At 47.0% G+C, this 15,540-nt stretch overlaps 1 protein-coding gene across 1 annotated transcript in view; it reads left to right on the forward strand.

Moving 5' to 3' along the window:
- The window catches only part of MAP3K15 (mitogen-activated protein kinase kinase kinase 15), a 122,550-nt gene that overhangs the window by 94,823 nt on the left and 12,187 nt on the right, over nucleotides 1-15,540 (forward strand). The window contains exons 15-18 of the mRNA XM_021683941.2: nucleotides 2,570-2,703; nucleotides 4,926-5,053; nucleotides 7,037-7,167; nucleotides 7,372-7,477. Of these exons, the coding sequence (XP_021539616.1) occupies nucleotides 2,570-2,703; nucleotides 4,926-5,053; nucleotides 7,037-7,167; nucleotides 7,372-7,477 (499 nt within the window). The remainder of the gene's footprint in view (nucleotides 1-2,569; nucleotides 2,704-4,925; nucleotides 5,054-7,036; nucleotides 7,168-7,371; nucleotides 7,478-15,540) is intronic.

Raw genomic sequence — 15,540 nt, forward strand, 5'->3', positions numbered from 1 at the left:
CAGTGGCTTGGCTAACAGTTTAGGAAGTAGGTTTTCTGAAAAATGTGTCCCTGTTTCTTGAACAGAGGCAGATTTCAGAGGTTCTTCCATTCCCTCATGCTTTATGACCTAAATTCCTGAAATGTGTAAATGCCAAACATCCTGACAGCCACCCTATATCCCCCTGCATGCTCTCACACCTGAAAGGAGCCCCCAGCCCTCCATCACACCACGTGATCTGATAGAGGCTTCAATGGCCTGTGATTTCTGCACCTGAAATTTTCCATGACCGGCAAGCGGACAGGACTTGGTCCCCACCGCTGCAGCTGGCTTGCTCCTGGGACCTGTCTCAGTCCCACATGCTGTGGAGGGCACTGGGTTTCCCCCAGCACTCCTGTCCTGACACTTCCAAGGAGAGCAGCTCCTGTCCAATCAGTGAGGGAGAAGGAGCACGGGCTCTGGAGCAGCCTCGCGTGACCTCATCTCAACACCCGGATCAGAATTGAGACTCAGAAAAGATGATGGGTGAGAAGAGTCTCCATGCTGCACCGCTGGGCTGTGCATGCTGCCGGCTTCCCGGGGCCTAGAGGTGGCGTGGCCCCGGCGGCTGGGCACCACCAGGGCAGAGCCATAGAGCCTGGTGACATGGGGTGAACTTGCACAAGAAGCTGCCCCAGGAGATGGTGGCTCAGAGCCAGGTGGAAGCACCCATTTGTTGAGTTCACACATCAGCAGTCGGGAGGCTTCTGCCGTGACCAGCACCGTGCCAGGCATTGAGGCATGACAACAGGACAAGTAACGTGCCCTCAGAAAGCACACGATTTCCCCTACTTGGTGAAACAGGAAAAGTGTAGTAAAAGTAAACATACATGTATGGCAAAAGCACAAATACTTATATGGTCACTGAAAACAAAGATACACCATAAAAAAATAAAACATAAAGATAAAATACTCTTTTATGAGTCACTCTCCGTGACTTTCAGAGATGAAGTTGAATAGGTCTCTATAGAAGAACCTCGTTACTTCAGTATCTTCTCAGCCAGAATATTTAAGAAAAATTTGGTGACTGAAGTAAAATTTTCTTTTGTGTACAACATATAGAAGATTTTTCTCAGCTGATTAAGAATGTGAGCCTACAAGAGACCTAGGTGGCCAGCTCGTGGTACCCATTCGTCTGTGGATGGACACTTGGGCTGCTTCCATAGCTTGGCTGTTGTAAATAATGCAGTAAACATAGGGGTGCATGTATCTCTTTGAATTGGTGTTTTCATTTTCTTTGGGTAAATACCCAGCATTGGAATTGCTGGATAGTAAGGTAGTTCTATTTTTAACTTATTGAGGACCCTCCATACTGGTTTCCAGAGTGGCTGGGCCAGTGGTGCATTCCCACCAACAATGCACAACGGTTCCTTTTTCTCCACATCCTCGCCAACACTGATTTTTTACCTTTTAGATAATAGCCAGTCAGACAGGTGTGAGAATCCCAAGCTCTTGTGGACAGTGCAGCTCTAGTCCAGTTATTACACCCTTACACCTGTGTGTCTTTGCACAGCTGTTCAGATTTGCCACTAATTCTGGTCCTCCCATTGATGACAATTTAATGAGATTTTTACTATCAAGTTAGCTTGAAATTCACTCTCTGAGGTTTCTTTCAGAAAGTATCAAAAAGATTCATTTTAATAATTGACTCAGGTACTTGAATTCTTAGTTCAGAATCAGAGTTTGTTGTGGAAATGAACTGAATGATGCACTTTGAAGGTAACAGATGAGGGGGCCAAGAAAGGTGTGAGATAGAAGCCTTTTATGGAGCAGGTTGATGTCTGGTTCAGTCAGACATGACAGGGACCTGTTAGTGATCTTCACTGTCATGAGCATCCTTGGAAGTACGTTGGAAGGGACCAGCACATGTTCTGTGCACTTCTGTAAGTAGGCACAGTAGAGCCTAGAAAACAACAGGTACAAGAATTGCTCAGCCTAGAGTTATATTTGTTTTTATCCTCGAGAAGAACCAACTAGAATGCAGCTGTACAGCAACTTTTGATAATGAGATTGCAGCAACAGAATAGCAATGGCGATTATAGGTGGAATGTGTGCAATGTGTTTGACGCTAGATCTGTCCATCTAAAAGGGGGGGAAGCCCTGCCATGTGCTTTGTATTAAGAACATTTTATTGACCTTCGGTTCTCCTGTGGGCTATAGAAGGAGGTTGGTTTCCTGAGAAGCTAATGAAGGATCATGCAGGAAGGCAGCTCTTTGGGGTACTGGACATGGCTTAGAAGCCTTTGTAAATTGCAGCATTAAAGTGGGACAAAATCTCCAAAAGCTGAGGCCACTAAGTTCCATATGAGCTGTATTTTTAAATTTTTTGGATTCCATTTCCTAAAATCATGTTGTGAATGTATGAGTAACTGAGAATTCTACCCTTTGTAAGTAATTACTTAGTGAAAATTACATAAGCTGAGGAATGTGACCTGCCTGGTACTCAAATAATGTTATTTATAAATAAAAAATGGCAGGACAACGTTTAGGCTCTTATGGGGCTCCCCCACAAGTTGTGTGCTTTTTGATCCTGTTGCCTTGCCTTCTTCAGTACGAATATGACCACGATGCAAACGGCGATAGGGTCGTGCTGGGGACAGGCACATATGGGATCGTGTATGCTGGAAGAGACCTGAGCAACCAAGTGCGAATAGCCATCAAGGAAATCCCGGAGAGAGACAGCAGGCAAGTCAGGGCGGGCCTTCCTTGTTCTCAGGTGCCGCCTCCACACCCACACCCCGTGCCCACCACTGACGGCACAGGGGACTTAGGAATGAAGGCATCATGTCGTCCAAAACTGTAACATTCTCTTGTTAGAATGGTGATTCGCTTTTGTTCTTTGTGTGTTATAAATAGATGGAGAAAACGGAACAATTTTACTTGGAGGCATGTGGATTGCCAAGAGTCCTATTTTAAAAGAAAACTGTGGTTTTATTTCCACTCATCAACTAGGTCTAAAGTTGTACATTTTTACATAGATGGCAAATTTTTTTAAATGTGACTCAGTGCTTTAATTCATAATGTAACAATTTTAAAGGGCTATGATTTATTCAGATGTATCATTACAGAAAATTAAATATGGTGAAAAGAAAATTAGCTTTTTGCAGTACAGACTTTTTTTTTATACCCTGCCCTTTAACCTCACCCTCATACATTTGGGGCTATTTTTTTTTAAACCACCACTGTTACTAACTTAATATTTTTTAGAGTCTAATAAATATTCCTTTTTAAAATTCACACTGCCCCCCCAATTCTAAACAAGAATGTTGCAGTGTTGACTGCCAAGTATTTTTGTAGAGAAGCTACATACAGAGTAATGGCCACCACATAAGAAAGAATAGCTCTGTCCTCCACAGACATGTTCAGACGACATCTGCATGTTGCCCTCAGTGCTGACACTGATGGACACATGCAAACAGCCCTCCATCCTGGTGGTCAGTGAATTGTTAGGGATGGGTTACAAGTGCTTTCTAGCAGCTGTGAGACCCTTCATCATTCATCCGTTCATTTAATCACTCATTCATTCATCTGTCTTTTCATTTATGGTATTTGAGCTAGAAGGCCAGTCCTGAAATGAACTCGTCTAGCTTCTTCTAAGGCTGGGAAAGATTAAATGACTTCTTCAAGGACGTGAGGAAACAAGACTGGGATCCAGTCTCTTGAGTTCCTTGTCCGGTATTCTGTCTCTTATGCTCATGCTGGCTAAGGTGGTGCAGTTGTATTTTGGGGGGAGATTGCTGGCATGTACCACCTCCTTTAACTGGCTGCAATAGTTAAGCTTTTTGTTGCCCATAGATTTTCGGGGAATTTTAGAGCCAGAGGGGACCTTAGAAACTGTTTTTGTCCCATTCCCTAAATGTATAGCTGAACTTACGATGTTGGGCACCTTCTCTTTGCCAGATTCTGGACTGGCCAGGGGGCACTGACAGGTGCCTAGGATGCTGTCCTGATGTCAGGGTGTTCCTGGTTTGGTAGGGAATGCAGATACCTTGCCTGGGGATCAAAGTGATGAGTGTCACCACGGGGGGTGGAGGGGGGTCAGTGCACAGAAGGTTTGTGGAAGACAGGAGAGGAATCACTTACTTTTCCTGAGTGAGTTGTGGTAAGTTTGAAGAAATAAATCCTCTTTGAGCTGGTCTTTGAGGGATGAGTAGCAGTTCATCTGGCAGAAAAGGAGAGGCCAGAGCATTCCATGCAGAGGAAAGAACAGAGCTGTTAAAGCACAGAGTGTATTCAGAGAACAACGAATTATCTGTTGTGACTTGAATGTAGGATGGGGGTGGGGGCGCTCCTAAGATGAGGCAAAATTTTCAGTAGATGTAGTCTGACTTGAATTTGAAGTTCCTCCTGTGCCATGTTAAGCAATATGGTCTTTGTATGGACTTGATGATCTGATGAGGTGTGTGTTTCAGGAAGAGGAAGTATGGCAACCAGAGGAGAATAGACTAAAGAAACCCGACGCTGGGCTAGGAGGTCCATTAGGTAGCCATTGTTATAGTGTAGACTGAGTCTGCGGAATGAGACTAGAAGGCAGCTGAAGACAGAACCTTCTGCAACACGACTCTTCATGAGAGGCAGAGGAAGAGGGCCTGCTCAGAGAGGCAAAGCATAGTTGGAGAGTTGAGACCCTAACGAGAGCAGTCGTTCGTTGAGTACCTCCCATACACAAGGCACGCCGGTGGGTGCCTGAGACGCTTGACACGCTTCGGCCTTTGGCAGCCCTGTGTGGCTGGTAGAGCTGTCCCCTCTTTTACATAAGGGAAGCTGCCTACTCTTATGGGAGCCAGGAGCAAGACCATTTCCAGAGGGAAGGACGGCCAGCAGCAGGGCGGGTACTGGCACAGTGCCATGGGGACCCCAAGCCCCGAGGATCTGGCAGGTGATGCTGGCTTTGCTTTTCTTACTAGGTACTCTCAGCCTCTGCACGAGGAGATAGCCCTGCACAAGTACCTCAAGCATCGCAATATTGTTCAGTACCTGGGCTCTGTTTCGGAGGATGGCTACATTAAGATATTTATGGAGCAGGTGCCTGGGGGTGAGTAGTCACTAGTATTCTGGTCTCACACGCTGAAAACCACTGATGAAAATATAATGTGAACATCATCATCCATCTTGCCATTTAAAAAGTGACAGACCTTTTAGATATGGGAGAACATTTGTTTCTCAGAGGGGTTGGATACAAACTTTCCAGTGTCACATAAATAGTCTGTTTCTGGTTTAATTCAGTCATCAAATATTCATTGAGGATCTACTGAGTGCCAGCCGCTGGGCTAAGCACTGAGACAGATGAATAAAGCATAGTCTCCAGCCTTGAAGCCTTCATGGTCTAGGAGTTTAAAGATAATTTGGAGACGAGGGGACAGAGGTTTTAAAAATGACACTGCAGAATAACATGTTTACTATGAAATCAAACGCCAGTGCCTTACCCACAGAATCCCCCAAATGCAGGCAGTATTGTGGGGGGGGAGGAAGAGTTCCTCTGATCTGCAGCCGGAGTGTCTAGCTTGAGTTGGTCCCTCCATCTGCAAGCTGTGGGACCTCAGGCAAATTCTTTACCTCTGTGCCCCCTCAGTTTTCTGATTGAATAAATGAATTGTAAAATTGGAGTACTAATAATTACTCTAATGATTGGCATTGTAATAATTATTGGGTCGGTAAGGACCCTAGGTCAGTGGGTTGTTGGATGGATCAAATGAGATAGTGTATGTAAAGCTTTTAAAATGGTGCCTGGCAGAGAGCAAGAGCTCAATAAATGTTCATTTAAAACAATAATAAAATTAATAATGAAAATTATGATCTGAGTGCAAACACAAAAACTTCAGTTAGAAATCTGTGTGCAGGGGTATCTGGGTGGCGCAGTCAGTTAGGCATCCAACTCTGTTTCGGCTCGGGTCATGAGACCGAGCCCTGCATTGGGCTCCATACTCAGCACGGAGTCTGCTTGAGATTCTCTCTCCCTCTCCATCTGCCCCTCCAGCTCATGCTTGCTCGCTCGCTCTATCTCTCTAAGATAAATTAATCTTTTTTTAAAAAAGAAGAAATCTGTATTCATTCATTGCTTTAACCAACAGCTATTAAGAGCCTACTTTCCTATCAAGAACCTAACTGTGTACATTGACAGCTGGGTAGTGGGCTGGATTTTGAAGGTTACATTAAGGATAAAATACAATTTCTTCTTCTCTCAGGTTGCTCCTAGTCTAGCAGAAAATAGGTCAGTTGCTGTTCACGTTAATTGATTTTCCAAGGGTAAGGTTTAAGGATAACAGCAGAATTGGAGAAATGTGCACATCCCCTTTTACAGATGGAGAAAAACTGAGGCATAGCAGGATTCCTTCAGCACTGGGTAAGGTGTCAGGCTGAGGCTGGCTGGTGCCCAAGGGCCTGCACAGTGACCCCTGAAACACATGGTCAGAATACAGTGAAGGTTGGTTTTCTTTGGGCCCAAAGGTTCAATATCTAATATAATAAGGGCAGGGACGTTAAGATAGTCCTGCCCCTGTGACCCAACGCAGGGGGCTTCTCCCACTGAGGATGAACAGACCCAAACTCCTCTGAACCTAGCCCCTGTCTCCCTAAATGGCCCCTCATTCTGGTCCTGTCCACCTCTGAGTTCAGGGCCAGGTATAAAACGTGGCTTTGACCCAAGCCAAATGGCCAAGACGTTTGTGCAGCATCTGCAGCAGGGGACCGGCCCTCCCCAGGCCAGAGCGCATTGTTGTGTGCTCTCCTCCTGACCTTGTGCGGCATGACAGAGTCTGTAAAACCAAAAGGAGCCCTGCTGAATTTCAGAGGTCCCAAGGGACTCAGGTTCACCCTCCCTCTGCGGTGCCTTCTCTGGCCGCACGGCAGGCACGTCTGGGAGCTGGCAGCAGAGGGAGGAAAGACTGCAGTTAGCCCCAGGGCAGTGGTGTTGGCGTGATGGCAGATGTGCGGTGAGATATCACCTCACTTTGTTTCCCTGGCTCTTACGACTGAATCTTCATCGCCCTGATGAGTTTTCTGCTGTGTCCCTTTCCAGGAAGCCTTTCTGCTCTTTTGCAATCAAAGTGGGGGCCAATGAAGGAGCCCACCATCAAGTTCTACACCAGGCAGATCCTGGAAGGCCTGAAGTATCTCCATGAAAACCAGATTGTGCACAGAGACATAAAGGTACTTGCTTGTGTCCACCAACGCGGCTTCGTTTGTGCCTCTGAGACCCTGCCAGCTGCTGGCTGGCCGGGTCTGCAGACTGCCCAGTTCAGAGAATGGAAGGAACTGCGCGTGGCCGCCCCCAGAGTGCTGAGGCTAGTCTTGCTAGAGACTTGAGACCGTTTCTTAAGGTCCAAAGCATTTGATGTTCTTCCTTTTCTACAGGGTGATAACGTTCTGGTGAATACCTACAGCGGAGTGGTGAAGATCTCTGATTTTGGAACCTCCAAACGGCTTGCAGGAGTGAATCCGTGCACCGAGACTTTTGCTGGTAAGCGGGACGGGGCTGGGCACAGGCAGCCGTGCCGGAGTTATGGTTCCTGAGAGCCTCAGCATGGTGTGGCCAGTCGGTAACGAAAGCCAACCATGTATTGTCCCCAAGTTCAGATGATTGGAACCTTACTTATAATGGTGCACTGAGCCAGAGACTTGTGGCCATGATCGTGCTTTGCTGTCGTTGTCATCTTCAAAGGTTGGGTGGGTGTGGCTCTCTCCTTGAGGTTTTCTGAGGGTTTCTAACCATTCGGCAAAACAGCATCTCTTTTAAGTTGTGAGTAATTGTGAATCACAGTAGTCCTCAGCCAACTCATGAGGGCGTTTTACTGGTCTGTCCTAAAAATAGCCTGTTCCTGAGTGAGTTCTGGTACCTCGTGTACTTTGATACGGTTATGTTTCCAAGGGAAGCTGATGGTTCTGGGGAATATGGTCTTGTAGGTGGGGTCGAGAGGTTGGATTTTCTCTTCCACGACTCAGTGATGGACTCATGGAAACCTTGAGAGGGACTGGATTCAGAGTGCTACGAAATGACCAGCTAGCTTTCCATTTACCAGACCAGGGAGTCGAATGAGGTTCGAAAAGCTACCTGTGGCTTTTTGAAATTCCTGCTTAAAAAGAATCGATCCCTGGAAAGAAGTACTGATTTTGAAAAAGTAAAAGTTTGTGGTCCCCTAAGGTATAATAAAAGGATCACAAAGATCCTGCTTGAAGGAATTAAGAAACAGTGCTTAGAATATGATAGCTCTGAAGTAATCTATATAAAAGAAGCATGACTGTTCTCTGTCCCTGGAGCACCGAGCTGTGCAGTGGACAGATTTGGCCTTGGCTTTAGTGCATAATGTCTCAGCTTTGAAAAACTTCTCTTCAACAAGAGGGTTGTTGTATGTCGACTGCTGGACGCCCACGGTGGAGACACATTCTCTATCTAAAGAGAACTTTTATTTCTCAGGACTGACATCTCAGTTGTAACACCAGAGGAGGTACGTGCACCTCGAAATGGAAAATATCACACCAAAGACTCCACCAGAATCTCACAAAAAGTGTACTGAATTTTCATTGATTGTTTCTGATATAAATATACATGTATCAACATGTGTATGTCAGTATGTATGTATGTATGACTGGCACGTTTTTTTTATTACCCTAATTGCAAATGACTTATATCCTCCTCTTTGGAAGCCACCAATTAGCTTGGCAGTGTGTAGCAAGAGGGTCTCTGATATGACAAGGAGTTATTTCAAAACATAAAACCCCTGACAATTTACCTCGTAATTAGCATCCCCAAGGAGAAGAAAAAATTCACAAAATGCATGTATAATCCATTATCGCCTATCACATTTTCCCAAGTAATTGGCTTGAGGAGGCATGCATTTTGCATTGCAAAATAATGCAGGGGTGTTTGGGGGATAATAAAGAAGGGGTCTCATTTTGGGTAGGAAATTCCCCTGCATATCATTACTCTTTGCAACACAGAGAGGTTCTGTAAAGAAGTCTCAGCTGGTTCCTGCAGAGCCCTGCTTGGATGCTTGAGGACGTGGCTGGGCTTTTCCATGCAGATGCCCAGAGGCTGTCGGAGCCTGGAAGGGGAGCCAGAGGCTAAGGCAACTTCTGGCCCTGAAGCCTCCCCTCCTGTGTTCCTCTGAAGGGCTTTCACTGTACGTATAAGCCAGCTAGAACGGAGGAAGGGCCAGTATGGCTAGGGTCAGCCCCCTCTGCTTCTGGTTTGTTTGTTTTTTTAACAGCTTTATTGGGGTATAAAGTGCACCTGTTTGAAGTGCACGATCCAGTGGTTTCTCAAAAACTTTCCGAGTGTGCAGCCTTTGCCACGGTCCAGTTTTTGAACATTTCTCTCACTCCAAAAAGGTTCCTGTGCCACCTTGCAGTCCCCGTCCCCACCCCAGCCCCAGGTGACCACTGATGTGCTCTCTGTAGAGAGTTGCCTGCTCTGGAGATTTCACACAAATGGAAGAGTAGGTAGTCCTGTGTGTCCAGCTGCTGTCACTTTGCATAATCTCTTCCAGGTCCATCCATGCTATGCCATGTATCAGTACTTCATTCCTCTTCTGGCTGAATGGTACTCCATGGTATGGATAGACCATATTTTGTTTACCCATCTACCATTTAGTGGTCATTTAGATTATTTCCGCTTTTTGACTATTGTGAACAATTCTGCTCTGAACAGTCAAGGACAAACCTTTGTGTAGACCTAAGTTTTCATCCCTCTCGGGTAGATGCCTAGGGCTGGATCTTGGGACAGGAACTCTGTTCCGGTCTATGGCTGTGGACATCTTTGGTTCAAAATCTGGCTCATCCACTTGCTTGCTAGCTGTGTGACTTTGGCCATGTTACTTCATGTCTCTGTGCCATACATAGTTTCTTCATAAATGGAGATGCTCCTAGTACCATCTCAGAGGGCTTTTATGAGGATTAAATAAGTGAATATTGGGGAAGTGCTTTGACCAGTACCTGACTCACAGCAAGTGCAACGGAAGTATTTGTCAATAAAATAAATACTAATTTGCACTTAGAAGTCCCAGATTATTAGGGCTGGCAGGAGCCTTTGAGAGAATCAAGTTTCTGTGGGTAACTAATATGTTGAACCTGTCAGACTCAGAGGCTGTAATCATAAAAGTCATCTCAGATTTTTTTTAAAAGATTTTATTTATTTGACAGAGAGACCAGAAGCAGGGGGAGCAACAGGCAGAGGGAGAAGGAGAAGCAGGCTCCCCGCCGAGCAGGGAGCCTGATGCGGGGCTCGATCCCAGGACCCTGGGGTCATGACCTGAGCTGAAGGCAGACGCTTAACGACTGAGCCACCCAGGTGCCCCAAAAGTCATCTCCTCTTTGTCTCCCACTGCCCTCTACGTCCTGTCCAGGACAGGAGTCCTTTCCTGAGTCTTTGCCAGCTACCCTGAGACAACTGAGAGAAAGTCTTAATGCCACTTTGAGAAGCAAACCGTCTGAATTAGGTAACTGAAAGGAGCCCTGCTAATATACTTATCAGCACTCTGGTCCTCGCTCCAGGGACAGTGCTCTTCCCCTGTGGCTGCGGGTCTAGCAGCAGGCAGCATGGAGTCTCGCCTTTTCTCGCCTGACTCCCACCTCCTTCCCTGCTCCCCAGCTGGGAACACTTTCCTGCCGGGTCCCTCTGAATGTGACTCCCACGTGCTGGGCAGAGACCTGTCCTTTAGCTGACTGCCTGCTGCCCCCACCACTTTTATCCCTCACATTGTATTCACTCCTCCATTTTTTTTCTCCTGAGGGATTCAGGCCAAGGGAGATGGCCTTTGAGCAGGAGTCCTTTTAAAAAGACCCTAGGGGGCGCCTTCGTGGCTCAGTCGATTGAGCATCCACCTCTTGATTTCAGCTCAGGTCCTGATCTCAGGGTCGTGAGATCGAGCCCTGCTTGGAGATTGAGTCCTGCTTGGAGCTCTGCACTAGGCGTGGAGTCTGCTTAAGGTTCATTTTCACTCTCTCTCTCTTTCTCTCTCTCTCAAAAAAAAAAAAAAAACAAACCCAAAAGCAGTATTTCTGCAATAGGTCCCACATCTAGTGTCCAGAGATCATACATCTTTCACCCACTGTCAAGAGGGCGTGGTGACACCACCAGACCCTATGAGCTGATGCTCTAAGCTGCTTTTCCTTCCATGGGAACCAGTCCTATGTGCAGCTCACCAGCAGGGGACACACACAAAGACAGCTCTGTGTGGGGGCCAGCCAGGAGCCCTCAGAAGCTTTGGGGTAGGACAAAGTGGTGTCCCGTCCTACCACACCCATCCTTGGGCAGGGCAACCAGAGTGGCCCCTGGGGCCACAGGAAGTACCTTATTTCTCTTTTCTGTACTTCATTAATAGGAAATTTTGAAACTTTGGGCTCGGGCTCGGTATTTTCCAGAGCCTGTAGAAGATGCTTATGTATGTGGCCTCCTGTCAAGTGCGACGGTCCGGAGTGAGTGTTAAGTTGCCTGAGTCGCCATTTTGGGCACAGCCCTTCCCCGACTCCTGTATTGAGAGGGCAGACCTCCCGGCACAGCAGTGTCTAAAGAAGTAGCTTTCAACAGCTCCCCCTCCGGTCTCTCCTTTCTCCACCTTTTTAACACCTTGATCCAGGTGGAAGTCCCCTGGGCTAAGGGCCTGAGTGCGAGGTGTGTAACCAGTTGGATGACGCCCCCTTGGAAACATGGACCCATCGTCAGTCTCTCGCCCCGTGCCTTGGTGTCTGGCTTTTATCTTAGCACCTCGATCAAAACTTCTAAAGTGCTGCCCTATGCCATGCATTTTCTTTGCCAGCAATTTGAAAATCCTGCTTGGGCAATTGTCTAGGAACCCCCAATCAATTTCATGTCCCCAGGGGGCTGGGTCAGTGCCTGCAGGTCTCCTGTCTCCGTGTTCTGAACTCTGCACCCCTGCTTGGGCATAGCCAGCTGAGAGTCATAGCTGGCTGGCCAATCGAGTGACCTGTGTGTGGGCACACCTTAGGGGACATGCAGTTGAGAAAGGACGTGACGCCCTTAAGAGAGCCAGGTTAAAGGCAAGCAAGTTTCCCAGCATTTCTGCATTAATCAGATGCCCACCCACCCCACCCCCCCGCCCCACCCCGCCCCGGCATCTTTACTTGGTTTCTCAGCAGAAGCTATTCTGGTGCAGCTGATGTACACCCAAAACATGCACACCGCTTGGGGACAGTCCCTTGACTATTTGAAATAGTTGTGTGGCTCCGTCACTGTTGGATGTTTACTCTGAGTGGGTGGTTTTTTCTAGGAATATGGTAGTCAGTAAAACGGAGCACCCAGTTTTTGATTACTGCTCTCCACCTTCCAGTGACATGAGACCAAGTCACACGATAGCTTTGGAAATCCTTGCATCAAGTCCACTTTTGTTCAGGCATCATTTGTTTCACTCATGCTCCTGCTCGATTCCTTGCATCTGGTTGGTGATGTCATGGTGAATAGCTCCCGATGTGGAGACCGAAGACCTGAGTTCTAGCTTGAGCGCATCCCCTACCTTCTCTGAACCTCATTTGCCTCCTATATAAAATGGGAATCACAGTAGATAGTGCCTCTGCCCAACCTTCACAGAGACAGCGCTATGTAGTGATGTTTTTGTAAGCTATTGAGTACTAATGGGCAGTCAGGCCAGCAGCATTCAAGATGGCCACCAGTGCCCCCCCCCCCCATTCACAGCCTTTTGTAATCCCCTCCCCTTGAATGTGGGCTGGACTTAGTGACTCACTTCTTCTTTTTTTTTTTTTTTTTTAAGATTTTTTTTTTTTTCTTGACAGAGAGAGACACAGCGAGAGAGGGAACACAAGTAGGGGGAATGGGAGAGGGAGAAGCAGGCTTCCCGCGGAGCAGGGAGCCCGATGCGGGGCTCGATCCCAGGACCCTGGGATCATGACCTGAGCCGAAGGCAGACGCTTAACCGACTGAGCCACCCAGGCGCCCCTAGTGACTCACTTCTAATGAACAGATGAAGGTAGAGCGGCAGTGTGTGACCTGGAGGCCAGGTCAGAAAAGACAGTGTGGCATCCTTCTTGCTTGCTGTCTTTGGGTCACTTGCTCTGGGGGGAAGTCATGTCTTGAAGATCCCATGTGGTGAGAAACTTCTTCCGAAACCCCACCTGAGCTTGGAAGTGGATCCTCCAGCTCCATTCTGGGTTTCAGATTACTACAGCCCAGCAGGTAACTGGACCACAGCCTACCCAGCTGTTCCTGGTTCTGACCCTTAGAAACTGTGAGATCCTAACTCCTGTTTTAAGCCGCTAACATTTGGGGTAATTTATTACATAACAATAAATAACTAATATGGATGTCATTGCTAAGTTCCTACCTTTGTAAAGGGTGATGTTCACTATGTTTCCATACAAAGAAAATCTCCAAGTTTAGCACCAAGCAGACTTATCCCCCAGTTTTGAAACTGTTGTGCTGAAGTGCAGTTACTTGACCAGCGTCAGTAAACCACTGCAGTTTGGTTTAGTGATATTTTCTATGTTGCATAACTTTGTAAAAGTTTATTCTCTTGCTCTTTTAAGAATTAACTGTTAGGGGTACCTAGCTGGCTCAGCTGGAAGAGCATGCGACTCTTGATCTTGGGGTCCTGAGTTCGAGCCCCACGTTGGGTGTGAGATTACTTAAAAATAAATAAACTTAAAAAAACTAACTTTTAGTGATTGTATTAGTTGGCATTCAGGCAGGAAAATCAAAATCACCCCACTTATTTTTACAGAGAGAATTTAGTAGAACTGTTAACTGGGACTGAGCTATCCCCCTAGGGCTTGGGCGGGGGGCAGAATGAAGGGTAGAATTGGAACCTTTCAGGAGGGTATTACTGGACTGGAACAGGTAACAGTGGGGTAGGGCAAGATGAAGCTGGTTCTGAAACTATGAGGGGACAAAAAAGCTAGAAAGTGGAGCCAAGCACTGCTGCTGGAACCAGTTGAGGGTCCAAAGGGAAGCTCCCGCAGAGGAACAGCAGCAGATGGTGGGGAGCAAGTAACCTCTCCTTCCTCCTTCCTTGTAGGTATGCATGAGCGCACCCCGGTTGCGCTCTCGGGTTCTCTAGCGCCTCCAAGTGACAGCATAACAGGAAGCTGCCTCAAAGCAGAAATATGGTTTGCAGGGTCCCAAGCCCAGCATCATAGAGCAGAGCTGAGAGATAATAGCTTAACAAACCGCACCGTGTCAAGTGTTTCCTCGATTAATGGCTTGTGAATTAGTTCTAAGGCACATCCCCTGCCAAGGCCTCTCCCTTCACTATTCACAGCAGTACAAGCCTGGGAGGGGAGATTGTGTCACTGGAAGTTCCATCCCTGGGGCGCTGGGATTTCCTAACAATGCAGCAAGTGCTGCGAGCCTGTCTTGCCTAACCCTGCAGCCAGCCGAACACTTCCCTACCAGGTTTTCAGCTTCGAAAACCAAAGCCATCATTTGGGCCCTACTGATCTGTTGAGCGCACGGACCCAGCCCAGTTTGTATTGAACCTTAAATTAGTTTGACTTTTTAAAAATTAAAAGAAATTAAAATTCTTTTCTTCAGTCTCACCAGCCATATTTCAAGGGCCCAACAGTTATATGTGGCTAGCAGCTACCATATAGAACTGCATAGAACATTGTCATTATTGCAGAATGTTTTGTGGGAGGCACCTGGGTGGCTCAGTCTGTTAAGCGACGGACTCTTGGTTTTGGCTTAGGTTATGATTACGATCTCAATCTCAGGGTCGTGGGATCGAGCCCTGGGTCAGGCTCCACACTAGCTTGGAGTCAGCTTGTCCCTCTCCCTCCCTGCACTTGTGCGCTCGCTCTTTCTCTTAAGTAAGTAAATAAATAAATAAATAAATATCTTTTTAAAAAAACATTCTGTGGGTCAGAGCTTTTCAAATGGTCACTGGAAAGAAAAATGCTAAAACACATTGGATCTTCAAGAAGAAGATGTAGTAGGTAGTTTCTCCATTTTTTTTTAAACCAGCAAGCCCTTTGTTTTCATTGATTAAGATTCTGGAAACCTGCTTTGATTGCGTGATATTGAGACAGGCACTTGAATTTCTCTGGGCATCAGTGTTCTCTGTTCACGCCTTGGCCAGTGACCTCTGCCAAGTTCACTGTTATAAACCACTTTGCCAGCACACAGAGTCTGTTGCTGCTGCTTTCCTCTGCCTTAGTTTCAAGAAGAACCTACGATTGTATTCCCAGAGCCCTGATTGACCTCCCTGCCCCCATCTCTGCAATCCCTTCTCCTTCCAGTGCTATACCTGATCCCCACCTTCCCTGTGGCCACCTCTGGTGGCTTGTGACCCACAGGAGAAAGTCCAAAGCCAGAGCCTTCATTATTCACTGCTTGCCGTTCGGGCTGTTCCCAGGCCGCTGCCTCCTTAATTTTTAATTCTTAACTTCCTGCCCTGTGTCAGACTTCACTTGTGGTTCACAGAACTCGCTCTGTACGTCACACCCTTGTGCCTCTGCTCAAGCTCTTCCCGTGGCCTGGGAGTCCTCCCATCCCTTTGTCCACGTCTTTGACCTTCACGGCAGGTGGCGAGTTCACAGGCAGCACCATTTGCCACCTTT

Source organism: Neomonachus schauinslandi, chromosome X, assembly GCF_002201575.2.
Source record: "Neomonachus schauinslandi chromosome X, ASM220157v2, whole genome shotgun sequence".
NCBI lineage: Eukaryota > Metazoa > Chordata > Mammalia > Carnivora > Phocidae > Neomonachus > Neomonachus schauinslandi.